The sequence below is a fragment of the Melampsora larici-populina genome (genome assembly GCF_000204055.1).
Source record: "Melampsora larici-populina 98AG31 unplaced genomic scaffold MELLAscaffold_2, whole genome shotgun sequence".
Taxonomy (NCBI): Eukaryota; Fungi; Basidiomycota; class Pucciniomycetes; order Pucciniales; family Melampsoraceae; genus Melampsora; species Melampsora laricis-populina.
The window spans coordinates 941,940-967,697 of record NW_006768766.1 but is presented as its reverse complement, the minus strand read 5'-3'; the positions used below and the strand labels follow the sequence as shown (position 1 = coordinate 967,697).

General features: G+C 38.5%; 5 protein-coding genes across 5 annotated transcripts; 2 read left to right on the top strand and 3 right to left on the bottom strand.

Annotated features, from left to right (window-relative positions):
• Positions 1-6,263: 6,263 nt before the first annotated feature.
• MELLADRAFT_89000 (uncharacterized protein) lies at positions 6,264-7,528 on the top strand (the record flags this gene model as incomplete). The annotated part of the gene is made up of 6 exons (XM_007404757.1): positions 6,264-6,353; positions 6,460-6,602; positions 6,646-6,701; positions 6,779-7,131; positions 7,289-7,396; positions 7,442-7,528. 6 exons carry the CDS (start codon positions 6,264-6,266, stop codon positions 7,526-7,528), a joined length of 837 nt encoding a protein of 278 aa, XP_007404819.1.
• Positions 7,529-10,897: 3,369 nt separating this feature from the next.
• MELLADRAFT_32759 (uncharacterized protein) lies at positions 10,898-11,419 on the bottom strand (the record flags this gene model as incomplete). The annotated part of the gene is made up of 1 exon (XM_007404213.1): positions 10,898-11,419. A coding segment is annotated over one exon (522 nt), but the record flags the coding sequence as incomplete, so codon positions are not given.
• Positions 11,420-14,491: 3,072 nt separating this feature from the next.
• On the bottom strand, positions 14,492-15,641 carry MELLADRAFT_101670 (uncharacterized protein; the record flags this gene model as incomplete). The annotated part of the gene is made up of 5 exons (XM_007404212.1): positions 14,492-14,516; positions 14,590-14,716; positions 14,841-15,177; positions 15,241-15,305; positions 15,386-15,641. The coding sequence occupies 5 exons, from the start codon at positions 15,639-15,641 to the stop codon at positions 14,492-14,494; spliced, it is 810 nt and encodes a 269-aa protein (XP_007404274.1).
• Positions 15,642-19,428: 3,787 nt separating this feature from the next.
• Positions 19,429-19,902, top strand: MELLADRAFT_58970 (uncharacterized protein; the record flags this gene model as incomplete). The annotated part of the gene is made up of 3 exons (XM_007404758.1): positions 19,429-19,504; positions 19,578-19,688; positions 19,760-19,902. The coding sequence occupies 3 exons, from the start codon at positions 19,429-19,431 to the stop codon at positions 19,900-19,902; spliced, it is 330 nt and encodes a 109-aa protein (XP_007404820.1).
• Positions 19,903-23,965: 4,063 nt separating this feature from the next.
• Positions 23,966-25,222, bottom strand: MELLADRAFT_101668 (uncharacterized protein; the record flags this gene model as incomplete). Its single annotated transcript, XM_007404211.1, has 6 exons — positions 23,966-23,998; positions 24,049-24,248; positions 24,591-24,627; positions 24,663-24,741; positions 24,895-24,914; positions 24,935-25,222. 6 exons carry the CDS (start codon positions 25,220-25,222, stop codon positions 23,966-23,968), a joined length of 657 nt encoding a protein of 218 aa, XP_007404273.1.
• Between the last annotated feature and the right edge of the window lie 536 nt (positions 25,223-25,758).

The window sequence follows — 25,758 nt, the reverse complement described above, 5'->3', positions numbered from 1 at the left end:
TTGACTCTTGTGCTCTTCGGGCACGTTCACTTAGTCGCAAATTCTAGAAATTGCATTCTGAGTGACCACTTTTCTACATGTAGAAAAGTGATTTTCGTGAAAAAAAACAAAAATCCATGTTATGTGAGAATTTGTGAAAAATGAGGTAATGACATGTTTGCTTAGATGAGCATTAAGGACAAAAAGTGATTCCTGTGATCACAGATGATCACTCTTCCTTTTTTTTATAATTGTGATTGCCATCAATTAGTTCCTCATCACCATGTCAAGTTCCTCTGATACAGACTCTGATTCCTCATCTCCATCATCCTTTCGAAGACCAATCCAACTTCTTAAGTCAATCATCGAAGCCGGTCAAGCTTATATAACCTCTCTTTCAAGCGCAAAGATTCCTTGTAGGACATCAAAACCTCGAGGAAATGAATATACACAGGAGATTCTCGAAAGCAGTGATGTCCGGTTCAGAGAAGTGTGTCGCATGGACAAGCTAGCTTTCAAGGGCTTGATGAAAGCCCTCAAAGGTAAACTTGTTGTCCACCGCAAGCGTAGTGTATCAAAGGAAGAGCAAGTTATGATCTTTCTATACATCATTGGAAACTCAGGAACTAATCGAGCAGCTGGAGAACAATTCCAACAATCGGGACACACAATCAGCAAATATTTCAATAGAGTCTGCCAATCAATTGCATCACTTGAATCTATTTATATCGTACAACCTACTGGTGGTGAGGCTTGTCCAAAGGAGATCTGGAACAACCCTCGAATGTATCCGTATTTCAAGAAGTGTGTGGGTGCCATTGATGGCACCCAGCACCCATATTCCTTGTATTGTCCCACCTGAACGTCAACCAGCTCATTGAAATCAAAAGGGGGACCTTAGCCAAAACGTCCTAGCTGGATGTTCGTTCAACATGCTGTTTACTTTTGTATATGCTGGTTTAGAGGGATCTCATGTGGACGCCCGTGTTCTTCACCGAGCCCTTGAAGAACAGCAGTTTGTAGTTCCAGAAGGTAAGCTACTTCCTTTCATCTTAGATTGATCTATATTGACTTTGTGTGTGTCAATCTCTTTTCAGACCGCTTCTATGTTGCGGACGCTGTATACGCCAACATTCCAGGATTTCTTGCACCTTATTGGTCCGTACGATACCACCTCAAGGAGTGGAAACACTCTGGTCTCACACCCCAGACAGCTAAAGAGCTTTTCAATCATTGCCACTCTTCACTTCAAATCATAATTGAACAGATCTTTGGTGTATCAAAGATGAGATTCCCAATACTGGCTTCGATGCCTTCCTACCCATACAAGATCCAAGTCTTGATTGTGATAGCTTGTTGTGTACTACATAATATTATCCGAATTGAATCTGGCAAAGATCAATTCTATGAGGAGTACATGTTGAAAGAGAGATTGGAACAAAGGTTGGGTGGCAATAATGAAGATCCTGATTGGGTTGAGCCTAGCTCTACTCAGCGTACTCAAGCATCTGAGCAAAGAGATCAACTTGCTGAGCAGATGTTCAATGATTATGTTGATGCACCTGTGGCACATAGACGAGTCTAAAGATGTTATTGTACGTTTATATTCAATATTGCTTTTAATACCATCATCTCATGTTTTCATTATCTCTTCTGCAAGTTTTGTCTGATTTGTCTGGTCATTGTTGTTTGTATCACATTGGCCATTGTTTGTATTATCAATAAAAGGAGAAAATCAATAATTACTATATTATATGTGTTTTTGTTTTTTGGTTGAGTTTGGAGATGAGATACAAAATAAGAAATGATAGAGAATGAAATAGAAAATGAAATACTTGAGTTCTGAGATACAAAATAAGAAGTGACACAAAATGAAAAACACGATCATTCATACGGAAGCCCTGAGCGTGGGGTCCGCCAACCCACTTAACACATACATACACACCACACCCAACCGCTCAAATTTTACACACATTGACATACCACTTCAAAGTTCAACATCTCAAATTCGACACTCATCTCTTGAGTCTGGACTCTGACTCGACACTTCATGTCCTCCTTCCTCTCCTCATACTTTAAGCTCAACCTTGGAATTGATTCAACAACAGACCAAGAGACTGTTTCAGCAAGGTCCGAAGATATCAATATAAATAGTTGAGATCAAAAGTCTTTTTCATCCACATCTCATATATAATTACCAAAATTTGAAAAATCATAAAAATGATTTGTTCTACACAGAAGCTATTGAATTGTTTTCCCATAAAGAACAATCATTAAGAAAGTAAAAAAATGGTTTTACAACAAACTTTTTTCAGTTTTGTTTTGTTTTAAAGGGCTTTTGATTTGACATATTGCATCAATTAAAAATGTGTGTTTCATGTAAAACAAAGAAAAGAATCACCTGGGTTTCCCCTTTGTATTGGACTACCGAGCCTTCACAACGGATACTGTATTCTGACAACTCGTCAAAAAAGTCATACAAGGCAAATGAAGATAGAAGATAAGAACAGAGGAGCACAAAGTAAAGGATAGTACATATGATTAAAACCGAGTTGAGACTCGATTTTCCGAGCATGTTTACTGCATGTAAGAAGAAAGTCAGAATTGACTCACCCTGCTCCTGGACAAAAGTGTGCAACAATATCAACATGTTTTTCAAACCCGAGACCAGGTCCTCCAAAGCCCAAGCCAAGAAAAGCGTTGACTGAAGCCATGTCAACGCTTCGGGCCCTTCGAACAGAGCCCCACCTTGAATGCAGTGACCTTTTTGAGAATCAAAAGACCAAGTTATGTGGCAGATACATTGATGGGCCAAATTGAGAGGACATTGCTGAAGTTTAAAATAGACTTTTGCAAGCAGGGATACCGCCGATTGGAGGGAGAGATTTGGATGTCGTGTCATGAGATAACATATTGTTGAGGTAGGTTGGGTCTTGAAGGTGTTTGATTATGGTTGTAGAGGCGTCCGAAACGGGATGGACAATAGTTGAAGTGAGCTCCATCGTAGTGTGATTAATTTTATTTTGAGTGGATGGCTGAGTTGGAACAGGCCACAGTCGCAATCAAGATCTTGGGTGTGTACATAAGCAAAAGGTGTGTAGAATAAATGCGTTGAGTTTATGTGTTTGAGGGGGTTGGCGGACCCCACGCTCAGGGCTTCCGTACATTCATCTTCTTCATCTTCATCTACTTCATCTACCTTTTGATACTCCTTCAAAATACCAGCCTCGCTCTTCACCCAGTCCCATCTGTAAGCAGCATCCATATGATAAAAAAAGGATGCAGTGTTGTCTTTTTTCAATTCATTGGCCACTAGAATGATATGATGTTTCTTGAGTTGCTTGCCACATTCCTTGTTGAAGATAATCATTGCCTCTTGTCGCATAGGATGCTGTTTGGATTTAATTCTGGCAATTGCAACCTTATCACTTTTGTTCTTCTCCTTCAAGCCCACAACTCTCTCGACTGCTTGATTGATTGATTCAGCCACTAATTTAGTTCCTGTGGTGCGTGATTGCTTAGAAGTTGAAGGTGCTGAATTAGCTGGGCTTCTCTTGCTGCGTACAAATTGTCTTGCTGGGGCATCATCATCATAATCCCCGTTGTCTAGGGCAAGTTTGGCAGCTGTGAGACGTTTAGCAGAAGCTAGATGTCTTGCAAACTTTCTAGTTGGTTCACTAGTACTTGCTGACTTGATAGCGGTAATCAAAAAGGAATCCAGAAGAAAAATGAAATGATCAGATTGATTGAATAGAAAATACAAAAAAGAGTAACCATTGAAAAGAAGCGATAAAAAGAGATAAAAACCAATGAAAAAATATCTTACAGCTCTTCTCTGCTTTTGTGCAGCAGCCGGTTTTTTACCTTTGATATTTTCAATGTCAGATTCTTTTTGTGAATCAGAGACATGAGATTGAGCTTGATCTTCATTTGAGTTGTTCTCGTTCTCAGATGCAGTATGTCCTACGTCATAGATTGGGTCAGCTTTTATCAAAAATAGTAATGAATATGATAACAGAGGGATAGAGATGGAACCTACCTTCATCATTTCCATTGGAACCAACAGATATGGGAGGTGCAGTCCGCTTCTTCTTGCTTTGGGTCCCAAAACCCTCATTCCGGTTAGCCCGTAAGTGCTTCTCTGGCATGATGGCTGAGACAGCTTCTTATGCTGGAAAACCATTGGTCCAAATTGGTCTGGCATTGTTGTTCCCAGCCTATCATGAAATTATTGTATTAAATCAAAAGAGAAACAAAAAAGTGAACATACAGAAATAGAATAGTACTGACCACATTGATCCAGTGGTCCCACCAGTCCTTCTCTGCGTGAACCTCACCAGTTACAGTGTTGGTTCCAGGAGCACCAGAAGAGTCCATAATCTTATCAAAAGCTTTATAAGTGACCTTTAACTATGTATCAAACAAATAAAAGAAAGAGTATAAAGACAATAGAAGCAAGATGGGCATGAGTATAGGTTCTAAAACAATGAAAGTGAGTATGAAGAAAGATGAGAATTGATGATATGGAAGAGAGATCGATTTGGGCTTGAATCCTGACAATCCCCAAATTGACCCAGATGTGGTTTTGAGCAGCCTGAATCCTATCAGTGCTGCACCACTTGGAAAGGAAGGGTAGTGAGAAAAGGAAAGGAGTCAATAGAGGTAAAGGTAAAGAACAATCCATACCTTTTGAATTTGGTGTTTTAATCTTGACAGTGTTGCAGTTACTTTGAACTTACTGTTGTAATTAATCAAGACCTGCTTCCAGGCTTCATTCTTGAGGCCACCATTGTTCCCTTTTCCTAAGTCGGTTTGATGTTTGAACTCGTCAATGAGAAAGAGAGTTTGTTGTTGAGTCCATAGACCACCAGCAGCCTCCTCTTCTTCCTTCTTATCATCTTCAACTTTACTAACTTCATCTTTGTTCTTGTCTTTGACTTTGATCAACTTGCTGATGGAGGTTGGTTGTGATTTTGATTTCGATTTTGCTTGCGATTTCGATTTTGGGTTCAATTTTGATTTTGATTTCGATTTCGAGTTTGAGTTCAATTTTGATTTGTTTTCTTTGGCTAGCTCGATTTCCATGTCATCGTTACTGCTATGTTCAGATCGAGGCATTGGATTTTGAATAAGGGTACTCAAAGTAAGTATGTACGTGTACATACTTTTTGCTATATACTTTTTTTGGCGGGGAAGGCGAGGCCAAAAGTATATTTTTTTTCTTTGTCCCCGCCAAAAAAAGTATGTAGCGAAAAGTATGTAGCGCTACATACTTTGCTTTGAGTACCCTTAATGAGTTGAGTGCAATTCAGAAGGATGGTGATGGTGAAAGAAGGTGATGGAAGGGGGGTGTTGAGGGGTTTGTAGTATTTTGTACGTGAGAGTGGGACTTGTCACAAATTTGAGAGCATCCGTACGATAGAAGGGGACTTGTCCAATATTGGAAAAAACTTTGAATCACAGAACATGATTTCTGTGTACAAGAATGGACTTGGATCGAATTCTTAAAATGTGATGAGAAATTGCATTCTACAAGCATTCTGTGATTTCTAGAATGCTTGTAAATAACATATCAAACACATTTCACAGAATGAGATTTCTGTGCATCACAGAATGCAAAATTTCACCAGAAATTGCTTAAGTCAAAGCGCCCTTAGAGTGCTAGACTACCTTTCACAATGATTACTCGATGATCACAGCATACAGGTATGTCTTTTATATTACACTTCGTGTGATTCTGGGGTTTCTTACTAATCCTCTTGTGATATCTTTGACAATTGATTGGTTTAGCCTTGGTTTGAGTACGGATTCAGTTAAAACTCAGAACGGTATGTGTCCATAAGAGACATCTGATTGCCTTTTCGCCTCTTTGGTCACCCTGTCAAATCAAGCTTTCCTGAACTCACTACTTGATAAATCAAGTTTATAATCCTTGTTTCTTTTGGTCTGTCCAAAAATGATATTCTCTTTCACTTGTGTAAAAAAACTTTGAATCACAATTTACTGATAATGTCTAATTTCACATCTTCCGATACCAATATCTTTGCCAAAAATCCTTGTTCTGTCACACTTGCTATTGGTTTTGAAATGGGTAGAATGGCCTATCTAGCCTCTTCTCTAGACCCATCAATTTCTAAGCCCCCACCTCGGCCTAATTGAGTTCCAGGTAAATCAAGATCCTAATAATCTTTTTTTCTGTGTGTTAAGGTTGAAACATCCTCTTTTTTGATAATCTAACTTTTGTACATAGTTTGATTGTAGTTTTTGATTCCGAACCTTTCAAAATGTCTCAAGGACCAACTTCAATTGAAATTGCTGACTCAGTTCCATTTGGTGAAACTAAAATTCAAAGGTCACACAAGTCTATCATACAAGTCTACCCATGACCTTGTCACTTCACTGGCAGCTAGAATCGCGACCTCACCTGATGTTCTCGAATATGCTGCTAAAGAAATCCCAACTACTAATGCGGTTGGATAGCCTGATATTATCAAGGTTCACAAAGAAGTGAAAAGGGTTACTAAAGTGATTGGTGGTAAAGAAGTTACGGAGGATAAAGTGTGGGAGTTTTATGAGTTGAGGGATTACAAGTATTGGACCTTTAAGCAGTTTTTGGAGGAAGTGTCCGTGATCTTAAACAGTTTGACAGAGTTGGGATTGACAAAGGAACACAAGTTTAACTTACTCTTCTACCAAGCCCGCTTTGCCAATCATGGCAAATGGTAAGATTGATTTTGTTGTGTGATGGTCTTTTTTGATTTCTTATTGATCATCTTCTGGAACACCTTGTCTGGCTCAGCTTCCGGACGTCTGGCCATTACATTTGCTACCACATATGACTTGTTTGGTGTAGAAGGACTTGAACATTCGATCAACGAAACTGATTTACTGGGACTATTCACCAATTCAAACTTACTCACTACTCTTGTATCTGTGATTGACAAAACACCTAGCTTGAAATTTGTGGTCCATGATGGTGAATCAAAGTGTAAATCCATGTCCAAGATTCAAGAATTAAGACTGCATATCAGAGTTGTATCCAGAGTCTTACTATATGATGAATTACGTGAAGTTGGTACCGAGAGCAATCATCCAACTGTAAAGGCAGATCCAGAGGACATCGCTTGCATTATGTATAAAGTGGAAGTACAGGTAAACCTGAGGGTGTTTTGATCACTCATACCAATTTGATTGCCTCAAGTAAGTGATTAAGTTGATTTCATAGATCTGCGCCTCTCTTGCTCTCTTTCCTGATAGATGACATGTGTTCAATTTCTGATTTCAATCTTGGTTTTTGTGTTTTCTTTAGAAACATGCTGGTGATGAACATAAAGGTAGTGAGGATGACAAACAGTTTGATGAATGTGGAGAAGGATTGAGGAATGAATATGTAGCAACTGGAAGTCGGGAATACGTGGTAAGTGATTACCTTTTCTCTGGTTTTAAACCAATCAAATACAAGTGGTCTCTAATGGAGATCTTGGGTTTCTTTTTCCTTTGGATTCATACTCATGGACCTAAAGGTATTAACAATGATTGTAGAGGTTGAGAAGTCATGCAGGAACTGATTAATCAATATGTAGCAGCACAAATCAAGATCATGTGGTTAGTAATTATCCTCTCTTACTTTTTGAATGGGTTCATGAGCAAACTGATCTGCTCTCTTACTGTAGTTTTCATTATCTTCAATTTCAAATTTATCAATCAATGAACAGAGTGTGTGAATATTCATGATTGACCTGAGGTTCTGAGTTGGAAAATACTGGTGTTGAACATTCTGACTAGTTATATCATTCTTAATAAATCTCATGAAATCAACTTGAAATATTATCAACTATGAATTACATACATCATGAACTTTGCCAATTAAGTAAGTCTTCTTTCTTAATCTCCTTTTGTTTGTGAGCTAACCAATCTGCTCTCTTACTATAGGTTTCATTATCATCAATCTTGAATTTATGGCACCAACAAAAAAGTTGAATATTCATGAGTGACCCAAGGTTCTGAGTTGGAAAATACTGGCATTGACCCTGCGGACAACTTGTATCATTCTGAAAATTCAATTTATGAATCAAACAACAAAGTGTTTAGATACTGTCAACGAGGATGAGGTTCTGAGTCAGACAATACTGGCATTGAACATTCTGACTACTTGTATCATTCTTGATAAATATATCATGAAATTAACTTTAAATATTATTAACTATGAATTATGTACATCATAAACTTTCTGAATTAAGTAAGTCTTCTATCCATGTTCTGATTTGGCTTGTCAGTCTTCTTTCTAAAATCTCTTTTGGTTCATGAGCTAACCAATCTGATTTCTTACAATAGGTTTGATTTTCATCAACCTTGACTTTAGGAAACATACAGCAAAGTGTTTGAATATTCATGATTCACCTGAGGTTCTGAGTCGGAAAATACTGGCATTCAACCTTTGGAAAACTTGTATAATTTTCAAATTTCATGTAATTAATCAAACAATGAAGTGTTTGGATATTCTTGATGGGCATCAGGTTCTGAGTTGGAAAATACTGGCATTGAACATTTCAACTAGTTATATCATTCTTAATAAATCTTTCATGAAATAAACCTCAAATATTATTAACCATGAATTACGTAGATCATTAAATTTCCCAATGAAGTAAGTCTTCTTTCCATAATCTTCTTTTGTATGTGAGCTAACCAATCTGCTCTCTTACTATAGGTTTCATTATCATCAATCTTGAATTTATGGAACCAACAACAAAGTTGAGTATTCATGAGTAACCCATGGTTCTGAGTCGGAAAATATTGGCATTGACCCTGCGGAGGACATGTATCATTCTGAAATTTCAATTTATGAATCAAACAACAAAATGTTTAGATACTCTCGACAAGGATCTGGTTCTGAGTTGGAAAATACTGGCATTGAACATTCTGACTACTTGTATCACTGTGTCCGGGTGGTGTTTGCTTGTTGACAAGCACTCACAGCTTTGTGTTCTGCCTCAAAGGGAGTTGGTGTGGGCTTGTCAATGTGCAAACCCTACACAGACACATATCATTAAATGAACTTTACATATTATCAACAATGAATTGCGTAAATTATCAACTTTGCCTATTAAGTAAGTCTTCTCTCAGCCATGATCCGATTTGGCTGATCAATCTTCTTTCTATAATCTGTTCATGAGCTAAGCAATCTTCTCTCTTACTATAGATTTCATTATCATTAATTTTGAATTTATGAAACAGACAACAAAGTGTTTGACCTGAGGTTCTGAGTCGGAAAATACTGGCATTGAACCTCCATTGAAATCTTACCATTCTTAATGAACCTATCATGAAACCAAATTCAAAAATTATCAACCATTAATGAGATATATCATAAACTTTCCCAGTTAAGTAAGTCTTCTTTTCATAATCTGATTTGGTTCATCAGCCTTCAACCTATTTTCTCATTTGGCTTCTCAGCTAACTGATCTTCCCTCTTAATGCAGGTTTCATTCATTTTTTTTCCCATTTTGTGAATCAAACTATGACATGTTCAAAATTCACCTGAGGTTCTGAGTAGGAAAATCCTGGCATTGACTCTCTGGACAACTGGTATTATTCTGAATTTTGAATTTGTGAATCAAACACCAAAGTGTTTGAATATTAATGATGCATCAGAGGTTGTGAGATGGAGAACCCTGGCATTGAACCTCTTCATAACTTGTATGATTTCAAATAAACCTATCATGAAATCAATTTCAAAAAGTAATAACTGTGAATCGCATAAGTTATTTCCTTTCTCAAATAAGTAAGTCTTCTTTCTAGAATCTGATTTGGTTCATTAGTCTTCTGTTATCTCAATCATATTCTGTGAGCCAGCTCACATGCACTAAGATCCTACACATATCTTGAATACAATACTACTTGCCTGAATACTTTCATTCCATCAGTCCTCCTCTATGAGGGCAACTTTTTGTTGCCTTAAAGTCACAGGATCTAATCCTACATTCATAAATTTATGTTGTATAGTAGGTAAAATTGCAGATCATTGTTGATGGTATATTTGAATATAACATGTAAGGAAGATTTGAGAAATGCAAAAATCAGAACATCATGTTCCTGTGGCAAGTCCAATTTGAGGAGTTCCAGTACCCTCAAGAGTCCTGTTAAAGTTAGAGAGATGGGTTGTGGAAAGTATACATTGTAATCATTACCAGGGTAAAGAAATTGCTATGTTAGAATCATGCTGTCATGATCTTGGATGATGCTTTCAATTCATGTATGGAGCTTAATTATATAGAGGCACGATAAAATTACTTGGCTACTCACTGAGGGCCAAGGTGCAACACTGGCTTTGCTTAGTATTTTATGTGCAAATATTATATTATATAGACACAGCTATCTATTATTTTGATCCAGTGGTAGACAGTGAAAGTTTGAATAGAAATTTTCAATGCAAACATTTACAAAAGTTGAAAGTAATGCAGAAGAGATGTAAGAAAGATCATTGAAATTCAATTCTGTCAGCCAGTAGAACAATTAAACAGTTCACAAGAATTATTTCTAGGAGATAGGGGATCAGGGGTGAATCAAAAAATTTGGGATTCTCTCATTGAAGCTAGTTTGTTCCTCCATTGCTTTATTCTCAAAATTTAGTCTTGTCATACAAAGTGAACAAGGAAGCAGGGAAATATGGATAATGAACCTCTAGGTGTTTTTTTCTGAGCTGAATTCTCGGTGATTTGAGGCCAATAGTACAAATACCTCAATGCCAACAAACAGAATTCAATCATATATTGATGAATCTGTAACATAGTTTTGATAGTCACATGTTCATAAATAGTCATTGACAATTGTCCAAGCTTGGTAAACATCATTAATAGTAAAGGGCAAGACTTTTATTAACAGAAATGTTAGTAGCTAGCATGTATAGTAATTCTCAACATCACACCATCTGTCCATGAATCCTTAACTTATATATACATGTGAAATCTGGGTCCCCGTGATTGGAGAGAACATTGAATATGACTATGACCACAGGAATTTGAGGTTGTATAGAAAAGTGTTGGATATGTGCACTGGAAATGTTGAAAACCCCTTCCCCTAGCTTAACAGGACTAGTAAGCATTTCACTCAGTCCAAAAAGTTCAAATTTCTGAAGAATTGACTCCAACTCAAATGCCATGCTTGGATCAGTATGTTCTATCACCAATTCGTCAATAATGATTTTTTGAGCCAGAAAAATTCCAAGACTGCCTCTCTGTCCTTCCATGGCCCAACATCTTCCTACGTTTGTGTCAGGATCCAAAGCAACAGAGGGTGGATGAAATTCTATCTTGACAGGACCCCCAACCAACCAATTAAACAACCTTGCCAATTTAGTAGCTGGCTTTTCTTTGTATGTGGGTGATGTCATCCAATAATATATCTGAGCTCCACCAGAACTTAGGGCATAGTCAGGCCTCTGTGAATGTTTAAGGCCTGCTGTGAAGATACTAGATATCCATGAACGAAGGCGAGTGTCTTGGTCCTTGGTGGCTTTCTCAAAATTGGTTTTGATACGGGCAATGTCTGCTTCCAAGAGGTTCAGGGATGTTTTGAGTCAAGAAAGTTCCTCCTGTACCTGGCCTTGTTGAAATTGGTTGTGATTTTCTATTCTTTCTTGCTCCAGTGTGTTCCAGATTTTCTTCGTATCCATATGTGATTCAGCATGAAAATTCTTCTCCGGCCTCTTCAGAATTTGTAGTATACCTATGAGGTGGTTTGAAGTGTATTCAGAATATGCTGATGAGACATCCTTGCCGGAAGAGAAATTACATGTCACTCAACTCATGGCCAAGAGAATCACCAAAGCAGACAGTAAAATTTTGATATTTAAAGCCTTTCCCAATCTCTTCAGTTTTTCTATTGGCCAAGCTGAACCTGGTAAGGTATCTTTTTCAGCTTCCTAGAACCAGAAAACCTGGTGAGTATCAAGATAGTTGGTATCACCAAGAGTAATAAACTTTTTACCAGGCTGTCAACTTTTTGATTTTGCTCCATAGCCAAGGGCAGAATTTGATGGAAGATTGTTGAAGCTCCTGTGGATTGTACAAGAGATGTTGAGCAGGGAAGTTTTACACTTGGTTTAGGACTTGAGTTTTTTGAAATTTCTTGAAATGTGTCCACCTGCAGGGAAGGGCTTGTCAGCTATATCCTTCAAGTTTGTCAAACACTACAAGGAATATAATGTTTTCTGGGCAGAAAACACAAATATTGATATACAAAAATATTGGGCGGTCAGGAGGAGGGCAAAAAATACAAAAAAATATGGATATTGTTCCTGGTGTTGAGAGCTTCAAGCTGAGTATTTTTGTGTATTTTTAGAGGGCATATTGTTGAATGTACTAACAAAAAACCCCATATTCATCAGATATACACCTGTAACAGATGCTGAAATTCAGTTCCTCAGATTGGAGAGGACAATTTGAATTCTACAAATGCTCATAAAATTCGCAATTCTTGGTCAAAATACTCGCTTTTAGGCTCATTAGAAAGCCACAGTCTCTCTCTAAATGTCTTCATAACAATTCAAGGCTTCATTTTCTCTCACAAGGCAGCTATAGTCACTTTGAAATATCTTCTTCAAAGCCACATAGATTCTTTGCAAAGCTGGACACAGCCCCATCACCTTAATGAAAGATCTGGAAGCAGAGCTCAGCTTTCTAATGAGCCAATAATCGAGTGTTTTCCTTGCCAATTGAAAAAGTTATGAGCATTTGTAGAAACCAAATTGTCCTCTCCAATCTGAGGAACCAAATTTCAGCATCTGTTACAGGTATACATCTGATGAATATGGGGTTTTCTGTTAGTACGTTCAACAATATGCACTCTAAAAATACAAACAAGATACTCAAATTGAAGCTCTCAACACCAGGAACAACAGCCATATTTTTTTGTATTTTTTGCCCTCCTCCTGACCGCCCAATATTTTTGTATATCAATATTTGCGTTGTCTGCCCAGAAAACATTATATTTTTTGTAGTGAAAAGTGATTGCAGTTCCAAAGGGTCTGGAGTTAAATTGTAAAAAAAACGACTCACTGTTTGTGTTAACACAGTGCTTTCGTTGTGCTTCACAATATCTGATTCATCTTGTGAGCAATTGATAAGTGGAAGGTTAATAGTGTCCATGATCTGCACAAGACCCCAAAGGATATAAAGAATAAGTATGATCTTAGAGGGAGGATTTGAGCTTACACCAAAAGAAAGAAATCCTCTTCCTGCACTGAGTCAGTTGGGTTAGCTTGATGCCAGTTTGACCGAGATGTATGAAGAACATGACTTGCAATACAAAGGCATACAGTCAACCTTAGTCATTGAGTGGATTCTTGAATCAAATTTCAAGATAAAGATTAAGAAACACCTCGCTTTTGAAGTCAATCAAATATGGTTCTGAGCTTATTCAATATCAAGATTGACACTCCTCTGGTCTTGAAGTTAATCATACTTATATTGACGCCTAATCATCCCGCTGTGTTGCCTGAATATCTTATCTTCCAAACAAACCAATTTTGGTAGGCTTAAATTCATAAATTTCCCATTCATCTACTGACACCTATCCTTCTCTGCTCCGCAGATACCAAATTTTGGTCAGCCTGTAATCTTTGCTGTATGAACATGGATCCTTAGTATGTAACTATCACTGATATCTCTGGGTTAAAAATTCCTTTATCAGTTTACCTATCTTTTGGGTCCCTTTCTGTCATGCCCTAAGGCTATCTCCCAGCGGGTTAGTGTCAAATGGACTCCTAGCTATGAGAAAGCTTATGCAGAGGAATCATTGGCTTTGGATTTCAAGGTCTGTCACATTCATTGGTGTTCTGCTCAAATGGATTAAAATCTTGATAAGAATGATCAGTATTGAGATAAGAGAGCCAGAAGCAGTCCAGGCAGTACACCAGGGGAAAATCCTTATCAACAATGTGTTTGGAGTAAATGTGATTCAAACAATCATTTGCCTCCCCAATCCAAGTTGCTCTTGACTGTTACAATAGTATGATATCCTTGATCGTAATTCTAAGGATGAATCATAGGTGCTTCCTCCAGTCGGGAGACATACTTCAAAGCTGAAAGAGTCGTAATCAATTTGATAATTGGAAGTACTACATATCTACCATAAATGAAAGATACCCATACAGAGTGCTGCTTATCTCATACATCAACTCTCCTGAAAGAGTAGATTATCTGGGTGTAGGATCCGCAATACAAATCAATAATCAGACACATTTGGGGCAGGGTCAGCTGCCATGGCCGTGGCTGCTGCTGCCAGCGGCATCCTTGAAGTCATAATGGTGGTGTCAGTCAAACTTGATTGCTTGGTCTCCAAAACATGAATAAGTTGTCCCACAACAATTTGAGCCACAGCCAGATCTCATTCAAGAAAATCTGTCTTCTGACAAGCTACCTTCAATTCTGTCCGAAGAATATGTACTTGATCCTTCAAAAATATGACCTCTTCCTGAAGTTGTTCAACATGTCAAAACTTTTATTTGAGAATGTTAACCTGTTCCTTTAATACCGTGACTGGTTGTGCAACAATTCAAACAAAGTATAATTAGAATGAAGTCCTTGAAGGTCAAGGAAATGCACCACACACCCTCGTCTTTGTTGAGCTTTGTGCCCTGGATCATTTTGACACCAGACTTGATATTTATTGGCCAATTGGTTTTGCCTGTATTGCTTGGAAACCTCAGCTTTTATTGGTGGGATGTCTTTCTGGACCACTAAAGAAACCAAGGGGTCATTGCAAATGTTTCTGACAAATGAACAAACCACTGTTTTAGGCTCAAAACCAATTGAGATTGTGGAATGATATCAGATCTTTGGGGTTTCCCTTGGATACTGTACTTAAGGCTTCATTTTTCCTGACTGGAAGTGATTTGTTTAGTTGTTTGAAAGGTTCTAAGAATATCAACTTCCGGACCTGATGATTGACTGAAAAAGCATTTCTGTGTTCAATCTTAGGTTGTTTTATAATTCTTTTTGATTTATTGTTCAGAACTTTAGCAGTGGATGTCCCAGAATTATTATTTGAACTGCACATTGTTGTGGGTGATGGTTTTTGGACTGTTTCAAGCTCAGGTGTCAAATTGAATCCACCTTCTTTGAAAGAGTTGGCCGCTATATTCATGCCTGAAGATGATGAGATATGAATTGGATGGACTGGACAAATATGATAGGCAGACTGAAAGGACAGCATTGCGTATTAGACCAAATCTTTTTGGGTACTGTTTTGTGCATGACTTACCAGTACTTCCGATGCAATCACACTTTGACTGGATATTCTTGGCATAGTATCTAATGTTTTCCCATCTGATAACAGTATAAAGTTGTTAGATGCTTTGGTATTCTACTTATGGAGTTCCTGAAAGTGGTCAAGAGAACAAACTTACCACCAGTGATCATTCCTTGTTCCTGTATTGTACCCCTGTATTCTGCAGCCCTTTTGCGCTTTCCCAATACATCTGGATTCTGTTTTTGCCAGGTGAGGGTTGAATCTTGGGAGGGGGCATTCCAGGGATTGAGGATCTTCTGAGTGGACAACCGGCGAGTTGAAGGAATTGTCTTGTGTTGATTGACAGAAGCCATGTTCGGGAAGTCCTTGTATGGAGGTGAGTTTCCTGACTCTAATTTCTGATCAGGAGACATACATGAAATGTTTAAGTCAGGGAATACTGGATCCCACATGGGTTGGATTTAAATAGTTAGTATGTAATGAAAAATATCTCGATGAAGGATTGAAACCAATATTTAGGGAGTCCTCACAATGATCATTCCCTGACCAGGGAGATAACATTGAACTTCAATGAGAAAAAAAGAACTGGGGCATAATCCTTTTTTTCACAATGCTCCCCACTCCCTTACTGATTTCACTATATCTTGAAGTCACTGTTCAAATCACCAATTACGATGCTATTTGATTCCTTGTGACTTGTGTGACTTGAATTGACTACAATTCTCATCTGTTTGTGCATGGGGTTTCTATGCATGGTGAAATCAACAATCACAGCCAGGAAAAAGTTTGATCAAGTCACTTTTGAACATATGGGTTGAATCTGGTCACAAGATATCTTTGGAAAAGTATCCAAACATTCTGACAACCTCCGTGTAACATTTGTACTTTTAGAAGAGGATCTCAATATATTTAAACTGATGATGCACAATTAAAATAAACAAATAATACATCTCATAATTCAACTGCAATGCTCAATTCTGAACAGGAAGGTTGGTTGGTCTGGAAGTGGTATAGATTGGGCTTAATTGAGATCATGTGAAACATAATTAAATCACCAGATTGACATTGCAAATGCCTTAGGGCCCGTTCGGACACCGCGAGCAGATACGATGTGGCCAAATTTCACACCAAAAAAGTGACATACGGCCATATTGTATCTGGATCCAATCTCGACCAGATATTTGAAATCAGATCAGTGTTTGGTTCGAATATTTGAGGTCAATATCTGATCTTCAATAACAAGATATTGGTCCACATCAAGATACAGCCTTTTGGCCGTATCTGAAGGCTCTATCTCGATGTGCCCCTCCTCCATCTATCTTCTTTGTTCATCTCCTTCTCAACGTCTCATCACCCACACACACCCTTATGTTCTTCGATCCTCACTGCTTTGCTCATCCGCCCTCACTCCATAATAGTTTTTACTATTTTGATCATTTTATAATCTCATCTCTGCCTTGTTTAGATATTCTTATAAAGGATATTGTTCGACGATCTTATTTGAATAGTTATACTAAACTTTGAAAAATGCTATCAATGATACTTTGATTCAAAAGGTTTGATTGATCTTACCTTTGAACAGTAGTAGAACTAGAATCAATCGTCAATTTGATAACATAGATTTAGATGATGAAATTATTAAAAGATCAATTTAAAATGTATTTATCAAAGTATATAGATGAAGAAATTGACCGATTAGATTATTAAAGAGATAAGATTGAGTTCAAAAGAAGAATGGATACATCGAATGGAAAGATTACAGTGGGATGAGAACAATGAAGGTCAACGATGATTGTTTCAAAAGTTTGAGTAGAATGAAAAGATACATACAATCTCATGTGGTTGTTACCGAACAGAAATATGATCACTGCGAGGTCAACAGACGTCTGTTGACCTCTTTTGGATCACTGTTTGGCAGTCTCAATATCTGAAAGACCAGTATCTCAATGTGCCCCTTGAGATAGGGGCAAATCAAAATTTGGTTTTCAGGTCAGATAATATCTGAAAACAACCCAAACGGTGTGGAAATCAAATTACACAAGGATATTATTTTATGTATACATGCCATAGTGTTCTCTTTGCTTTGCTTAAGCCACCTGTTTCATCATTCAACAATTAAATGCTTTCAAACAACTAACTTACAGCTTTGCTATCAACATCATTATGAAAGATATCATGCATAGATAACATATTAAAATGAGTTTTATCATCTCACTATGGCACATTAAGTTTTGAACAGATCATTAGTGCTATCCATTTCATTTCACCATAGTTTTATTTTTTTGAGTAAAAGTCTGAAGACACATTTAAAGACATCTATATCAACACAATCAACATGACTACAAGAAAACTATAATAAGACAACAAGTTGAATCAATTAGATACCTAAATCAAAGACTAGAACAAAATGAAAAGGGATTAGGTTTGATTTTAGTGTACAAACCTATACTGAATAAAAAGTATCATGTCATCATCAATCAGATACTTAGAAGATCAATAAAGATTTACTCAATGAGGTCAAAAATCGAAATCAAAATTCAAACTATTGAGATCAAGATGAAGAGTTGATAATGTCAGTTTCAGCGATTAAACAGAATAGAAGGAACAGAACTTACATATGGACAATGACGAAGATTCAAAATCAAAGATTGAACTACATAGACTATCATTGTGAGAAGGTGAATATCAAAATCAAGGCCTAGAATTGAAATCAACAAGAAGAAAGAAAAGGGAACCAAAGTTAGTGTGTGAATGGGAGAAAAAGGAAGGAGATAAGAGAGGAAGAACAAACCTGGTATTTCAAACTCGGACAATCAAAGGAAAAAGTCGAAATCAAAATTGAAAAGCAGTGGAATGGCAGGAGTTAGATTGCAGTTAGTTAGCATGAGAAAAGAGAAGTAGAAGAAAGGAACTTACCTGGAGAGAGAAGAGCTAAAAATCGAAATTGGAATTGATAAGTATTGAAGGAAGGAGTTAAGCTGGGAAGGGTTAGAACTATAAGCTAAATAAGAATGAATACAAAAGATGATGTCATTAGTACTAGAAAGAAAGAAAGACAAGGATGAGAAAAGTAGAAGAAGAACATACCTGGTTCAAAAGATCCAGAATCGAGTCGAATGGGAAGGATCTTGGCATGGGAATCCATTGGAATCGATCGGAGCAAATGGGAGAAAGGGCTGTGAGGCCAAGTTGTGGTTGGAGAGGTTGGAAGATATAAAAAGGGGGGGTGTTGTTGGTGTTGAAAAGTGTGTGGCATGTGTGTGGAGATCGTAGTAAATCGATCAAAGTGCAGTGTTTTTTGGCTCTTGTGTTTTTTCTTGAGTCTAGTGTTTGTGTTAAGATCGAAGTGATCTATCTGTAGTGTTAAAGTGTTGGAAGTCCAAATTTGAGAAAACAAGTGGATGAGAAGTGTGTTAGTTAGTTAAACAGTTAAGAAGGTGGATTAGAAAAGAGAAGACTTACTTATTCAAGATATTGAGTGTTGTGTGTTCTTGGAGCTTTGTTGAAGTTGTGGATGAAGGGTTGGGATTATTTTATTTTATTTATTTATTTATTTTTTAGCGTATAAGAGTCAGACTAGGATCATGGCCAAGTCAGGGCCAAAAGAAAGGACTGAACCTGGGTTCAATTCCAGGACAAGTTGTGTTTTTTAATTTGTGTTTTTTTTAACTTTGTGTGTGCGGCTGAATTGTGGGAGGGATAAATAGGGTTAGAAAGGTTGAAAATCCTTGTACGGGGTAAAATTAGGTTTACGGGAAACTTGTAACGGCGGGGTTGTAAAAATTTGTCTCACTTATTTTTTTTAGAACTTTCTTTAGGTTGAAGGCAGCTTCACAGAACCGTAGTTTCATCCGTCCTCCTTGACTGTGATTCTAACCTTCTCCGGCTCAGCCTACGCTACACTGCGTAGGAGTTCTACAACGGGCCCTTAATCATACATTTCATTTCTATTATCTTGTAGCCTCACTCTTGATCCTCTCAGGTATTTTACAAACACCTCTGAGCTCTCAAAATCACAAACTTATCTGTCCTTCAGGGACAAGGCTCATCGAACATAATAACAATTTAATCTTGCTGATCTGATTTCACCAGTCCTTCTTTAATTGTGAGTGTATTTTCAAATTTTCAACTCATTGTATTTTGTATCTTGTTTTGTGGCACATCATTCATCATTAAATCTTCCACATTCCAATAAGAAATATGTTGCATTTTGACTCAAAGGAAGATGCAAATGTTCATAATGAGCTGGCAGAACAAGGGGAATTACAGGAATCATGTAAGCTTCATGTTGTCTCATATCACTATTTTTTTATTTATCATTCAGTTAACATCTATATATACTGCTGTAGGCCGCAGGTTGCGAGAAGAATATACTCAAACAAAAAGATATCTACATGATTTGAAGGAAAAGGTTCCAATGGTTCACGTGATTATCAGCTTTCAAAAACAACTGGGAATTGGTAAATATTGCTTTGTTCTTCACCCTTTTAGATCTAACTCTTTCCTCTGACTTGTTTTAATTCTTTAACAGACAGATCTAATTCAACTTCCCTGGACGAACCAATACAACAGCTTGGCAGGATCCTATCAGAGATTAGAAGAGTAGAAGCTTCCATGATTGATATTGAGGCAGGCAAAAATGCCCACATTCTTGTAGATAAGCCACATCAATGAGCAAAATAATAGTTTCAATAAAATCCTGGTAAGAAGGTTTTTGTAAGATTCTTTCACTTGGTAGATTGGAAAGTGGCTTTCTAAAAGTTTTTTGATAAACTGCTGCATCAAAACAAAGTGGCAAGCTTTGTTTTGAAAAGCAATTGTTTCCTCTGGGATCTTGCAGCCACCTGTGTTTTGTAGAGGGTGGACTTTCAAGTTGCAATGCTTTGCATGAGAGTCCTCACCATGTTTAAGAATACACCAAGGTGGGAAGGGTTCGTGGCCAAGTCAGATACAATGAAGCACTATTTGAAAAAAATAGGGATTCTTTTGATCCAGAAGAAATGCTAAAAATTCTTTACACTTGCTTGCATTTTAGATTTGAGTTCTAAATTGCTGCAATGGAAATCAGATGCACACATCAATGGTATGGCGCATAAATAACATAGCATAGCATAAATTGAACATATGTGGCATAATAGCATACAAAAGATGACATAGAAGAAGATAAGACAACAGATTAGTAAGATAAAAGCATGCCCAGAAGACTTTGACAAAAAGACAGGTATGTACAACAGAAATTGAATTATAAAGGTACAAAGGCACAGCATAGACAAAATAGATGGAAAAAAGTTGGAAAAAACGGTTGCTACCAATCCAAGCACACTCACAGGGGCCAAAATAGATACTCACATACATGTGAGCGTTGTAGACTTTTTGGAATTCTCCAAAAAAGATTTGTTTTCTTTCAGATTGATTCAATTCAAAATCTTGGTTGTGTTCCGGTGATCAGCCTGTGGTGCTCATATTTTACTTGACATTTGTTGAGAAGGCTCATTTCTATCTTGGATGAGCAATAACTGATTTCCGATGAGTACTCAGGATCAGCTCATGGGTCACTGAATACTCAGCAATTTGTTCAACATGAAGATGAACACATGAACTATAACTTCCTGAGGCTTCATTTTTCAGTGAAGAAGCCTGCACAGGGGCGTCCCCTTTGAGCTGCTCAGCAAATACTCAGTAGCATCCCCTGACTGGATCACTGATGGGCCAGACTTCCCTCAGACTTCCTTGCTAAGGAATGAAGCCTGATAAAAGTGCCATCCCATCTGCTCAGTTTATCTCAGTTGCTCAGCTAATCCTCAGTGATATCCCCGGATAAAGTTTTTCACACTGAGGGGCTGAGATCAACTGAGCAGCCCCTCAGCCAATACTCAGTGACATCCTTTGGATCCTTCTGATCCGGCTAGGAATGCCCCTGAGGACTAGCTGAGCAGCTGAGCAGAACTGAGCAGCCCCTCAGCCAATGAGCAGTGAGTTCCTCCGGGGCATTCTGATCTCAGGAATGCCCCTGAGGAATAGCTGAGCAGCTCAGTTGAACAAGCAGACGGGCCTCAGGCTTCATTCCGGAGCCATGAAGCTTGAGGCAAGCTTGACTCTCTGTGATCCGTCTGGGGGATGCTTCAGAGACTTAGCTAAGGGAATACTCAGTTCAGCTCAGCCCCTAAGCTATACATTAGTGGCATTCCTTGGAACTTATTGAACCAGGGAATGCCGCTCAGGATCAGCCCTTCCTCAGACTTCTTTGCTCAGGAATAAAGGCTGAGGAAGGCTTAGTTTGTCTGCTCAGTTCCTGATGTTCACGTAATCAGCTGACAACCAGAAAGAAAAGGGAAACAAAACAGGAACATTTCAACACTCACATAGTTGTGAGCATCAATTTTTGCCCCTGTGACTAAGTACCTTGATTTGCCCACCAACCCATTTGCACTTTATACTTTTTAAACCACGCCGGTACCTGGGAGTTTTGGATTGAGGCTGAGGCATTCTGGTTGTAAACTTCAGGAAATGGAACTAATTTAGCGCCAAATCCCAGACTGACAACATGATTTCCATCAACAAAGGCAAGGATTATAGGACATTTGTTGTTGGGTGGCGTGTGATATGGAAAGAATGTGTAAGAATTCACTTTGCTAGGATCCAAAGAGATCACTGGGCACTTGTAAGCACTTGAGATGACGTAGCCAGGGTACGGCATGAGCATCCAAAACTTTTGAGTCTGGGGTTGAAGTCAAACAAGCAGATCATCAATGATTCCAGTGGTGTGAGGTTTTGTTTGCCGAGTTGTCCTCCGTGGCTTGGTACTCCCTGGAGTCAAAATCAACTGTTTGTAGGCTTCCCTGCAAAATGAGAGCTCCTTGTGCATTTGATAGCAAATTAAAATACAACAGTTGGTGCTGTAAATCCGGAGTGCTTGAGTAATGGCGCAGAAGCCACAATTGCCAGAAGGGGGTAAATTGAAAACCGTCTCAATGTATGGGATAACAACTTTGGGTAATTGTTTTAAAACCAGTTTGTCAGAATGGGTCCTCATAACAGTGACGGAATTTGATGCGCTCAATGATTGATTCTTGTGTTTTTGTGGTTGTTTTTTTAGTGCGGTTGGTCTCCAGTCCTCTGGCATTGGAAACACCACTGCACCAAATTCACGACTTGCTTCAAAAGTTTCCTGGACTTGAGGATCCCTTCCATCGAAGCTCATGTCTTCAGAAATCAAACAGAGAGTAACTTCAGGGAGAAGAACTTGTTGTAGGAAGTAATCTGGAGTTAGAGGAGCGGCTTTTTCCAAGCAAAGGTGATGCTGGGATGATTGATCTTGAATAAAGATAGTCTCAAGTGTGGAAATGATTATTATGTAACCTTGATATCCATAACTGGAAGTCAAATAGACGGAAGAAAATATTAGTAAAGGCAGTTGAAATGAGAGAAAGATTAGTACAACTTACTATCCGGGTTGCTCCATCTCAAAGTTGCCCAGATCAGGTGCCCTACGTCTACTGCCTTTGCTCTTCTTCTTTGCCTCTTCCAAGTAAACAGATGGTTCACTTTGGTCGACTATCTTGCTCAAGAGTTCAGTGTGATTGGTAACACGCCTGTGGAACAATAACATAACACAGTTAGCAGACTGTGAACAAACAATGGGTCAGTGGAAAGTACATACACTTCCAAAGCATCGAATTCAATGGTCGTTGGCCATCCTTTTGCAAAACCAAGTGGGATAGTCTCAAGTTCGGCATGATGTAAATAACAAAATTCCGCAGTTTGGGCCAACTGTTGTTTACAAAATCAATAAATCATAAACACATTGCATATGACATTGACACCAAATAAAGAATTGAGGAGATTGGAAACAGTCACACTTACCGGCAAGGACATTGATCCTGCATGCCATATTCCTTTGCGGATGTTGGGCAGTGCCAATAAAGTGGCCTTCAATCTGATGAGCTTGGTTGAAAGTTGAGCAGGAAGTGGATCAACACAAAAGGGACAAAGATCTGCATCTCCATCCACTTTGCTTGCATTTGCTGAGTCACTTGAGACATCTTCTTCATGTTCGACTGCTGATACTGAGGCCAAATCTGAATCTGACTCAGCTGCTTCAATCATCTTGAAGTCAGCTTCAATTAAGTCCTTGATCAATTCCAAGTCTTCCAAAGCCAAGGTTGACTGAAGACCTTCTTGAGATGTGGCTGGGCGTTTGGAAGTACTTTCTTGAGGGAGGCCTTGAGTGTTGGTCCTGACTTCAGCATTGACTATTGGTACAAGCGAGTACTCATTAGTTTCCAGGAGAGCCAGTTCCCCAAAACGTTTGCGGAGTGCATCTTCAGGCAACTCCAAAATCTCATCAAATTTAGATCAAGCAGCCACAACTAGTCCTTTGTGGCTTTTTAGAGGTACGTCTATCATGGTACTTCACTGGGAATGGAAAAGTTTGGCAGAAAGATAATTGGTATTGTCACGAGCTTCTGTGATTTTGCCGGATTATCAGCAGTTGCAGGATGACCAGGTTGTGCAAAGATGTGAGGAGGATACCTATACTAGTAGAGAGGTTTTGAAGAAGATGGAGGTTGTGATCCAGATTGATTACGGAAGGTTAGAGAGGCTACCATGAATGAGGCGGGTAGGAAAGGATTTAAGGCAGTTTAATGTGATTTATGTTCCGGGTGATGGTGGGGGATATGATGAATCTCATGATGGTTTTAGGGGTGAATGCTGTGAATGGCAAGTAAAATTGTGGCTACATATATGTAGCCACATCAATATGTTTCAGCTATAATTGATTATATAATCAATTAGAGCTGAAACATACCCAATTCTTACTTTGCAATGCTCCCCACTGCTTCTGGATGAAATCTCAAAGATCAGATAAATGAAGATGATATCATCTGACAAGATTTTCGGACATATCCTTCCAAAGCCTCTATTCTGGTATACTGTTATTGTTTGGTAACCGGTTACTTCACCAAGGTTTCTTGTTGAGACATGGCTGAGAATATGGGTGGGTGACCACATGGCTCCACCTGCCATCAAACCAAAGTGTCTTAGATGTCTCTCAAACAGAATCAAAAGAATATAGTGGATACTAGATCTGATTGTCTTTGGGTGAGTTCACTTGATTCACTTATGAACCTCTTACTATTTAGTTGAGGATGTATTTTGGCGTCTAATTCAATAGAGGTATTGACCCTTTTGCAGTCTTTGAATGTCTAAATCACAGACTTATTTAAATTACACAAAACATCAGCATAAATCATAATCCACTTCGTGGTGAAGGAGAAAAGTTTACATTACCTATCTTACCACCTTCAATTTATCTTTATCAACCTCTAAAGTCAAAATTTGGAAAATCACAAATTACCAACCATACATTTGACAGTTCATTCCTGGAACATCTCTATCCTGGTTTTCTATCCGTCAAATCAAATCCAACGAACATGCTTATCCTCTGCAAACGTGAAGAATGCAAGGCCTTCAGCAAATCTCCAAACGGCACCAGATGGGATTGCAAGTTTTCTGCTTATTGAAAGCACAAAGGAGAACTTCACGCAAGAGTGGCTGCAAGAGATTGGTGTACTGTAGAATTTGCTCATCACCGCCCTCATGCTCAGAGTACACCAAGAAGAGACCCAAGCAATGAAAACTCCACAAACCCAATTGATTCCTCACCTGTTGGCTCGTCCACTCCCCTGTGCAGTTCCAATCAAACCCAACCAGATGATGGCATGTTGGAAAACTTGGAAGAAAACGGCCCCAGAAGTTCAAAAGCCAATAAAAATCTACCCACATTTGATGCAGGTTCGTTGACATTTGTAATTTTTTTCCGACCAAGCCTTACTAAGAAGTGACTTTTTGATGTGCCCTCAGAATCATATAGCCATGGGCCTCGGGAATTTCCGGACACAACCCTTACAAACATGATCTTGGTGGCCTGTTTATATCTATTCAACCACTTGATCACCTCTGCAAGTAACATGGCTCTCAAAATATTGAACATTGTCAATCCCTCTAAGCCTGGATCTGAAGGTACATCCCTTGATATCCGGACAGTCACCAAGAAGTTGAAGCTGGAGCCTGAATTACGGAAGAAGATATGCTGCCCCGCTTGCTTTTGCTTATATGAAAACAAAGAAGCTCCATTGCTCTGCATATATAAAGGACCGGCTCGAAGTCAAGTATGTGCTCAAGAATTATTCTATCAAGAAAATTGGTCCCGCCCCCGCCGTATCCACTACACACAATCTTTCAACACATGGCTTGCTAGGTTTTTGAATAGACCCGGTATTGAAAACCTCCTGGATACCTCATTACGTCATAGAGCGCCTTTGTCAACCATGTCTAGTATCTGGGATTCCCCTATGTGGAAGGATCAAAAAGGATGTGATAACTTGCCATTCACTGCTACCAGTGGCAACCTTGCTTTCTGTCTGGGTGTGGATTGGTTCAATCCATGAGGTAACAAAGTGGTAGGATTATCAGCATCACTTGGTGCAATCTCATTGATATGTCTAAATCTACCTCCAGAACACCGCT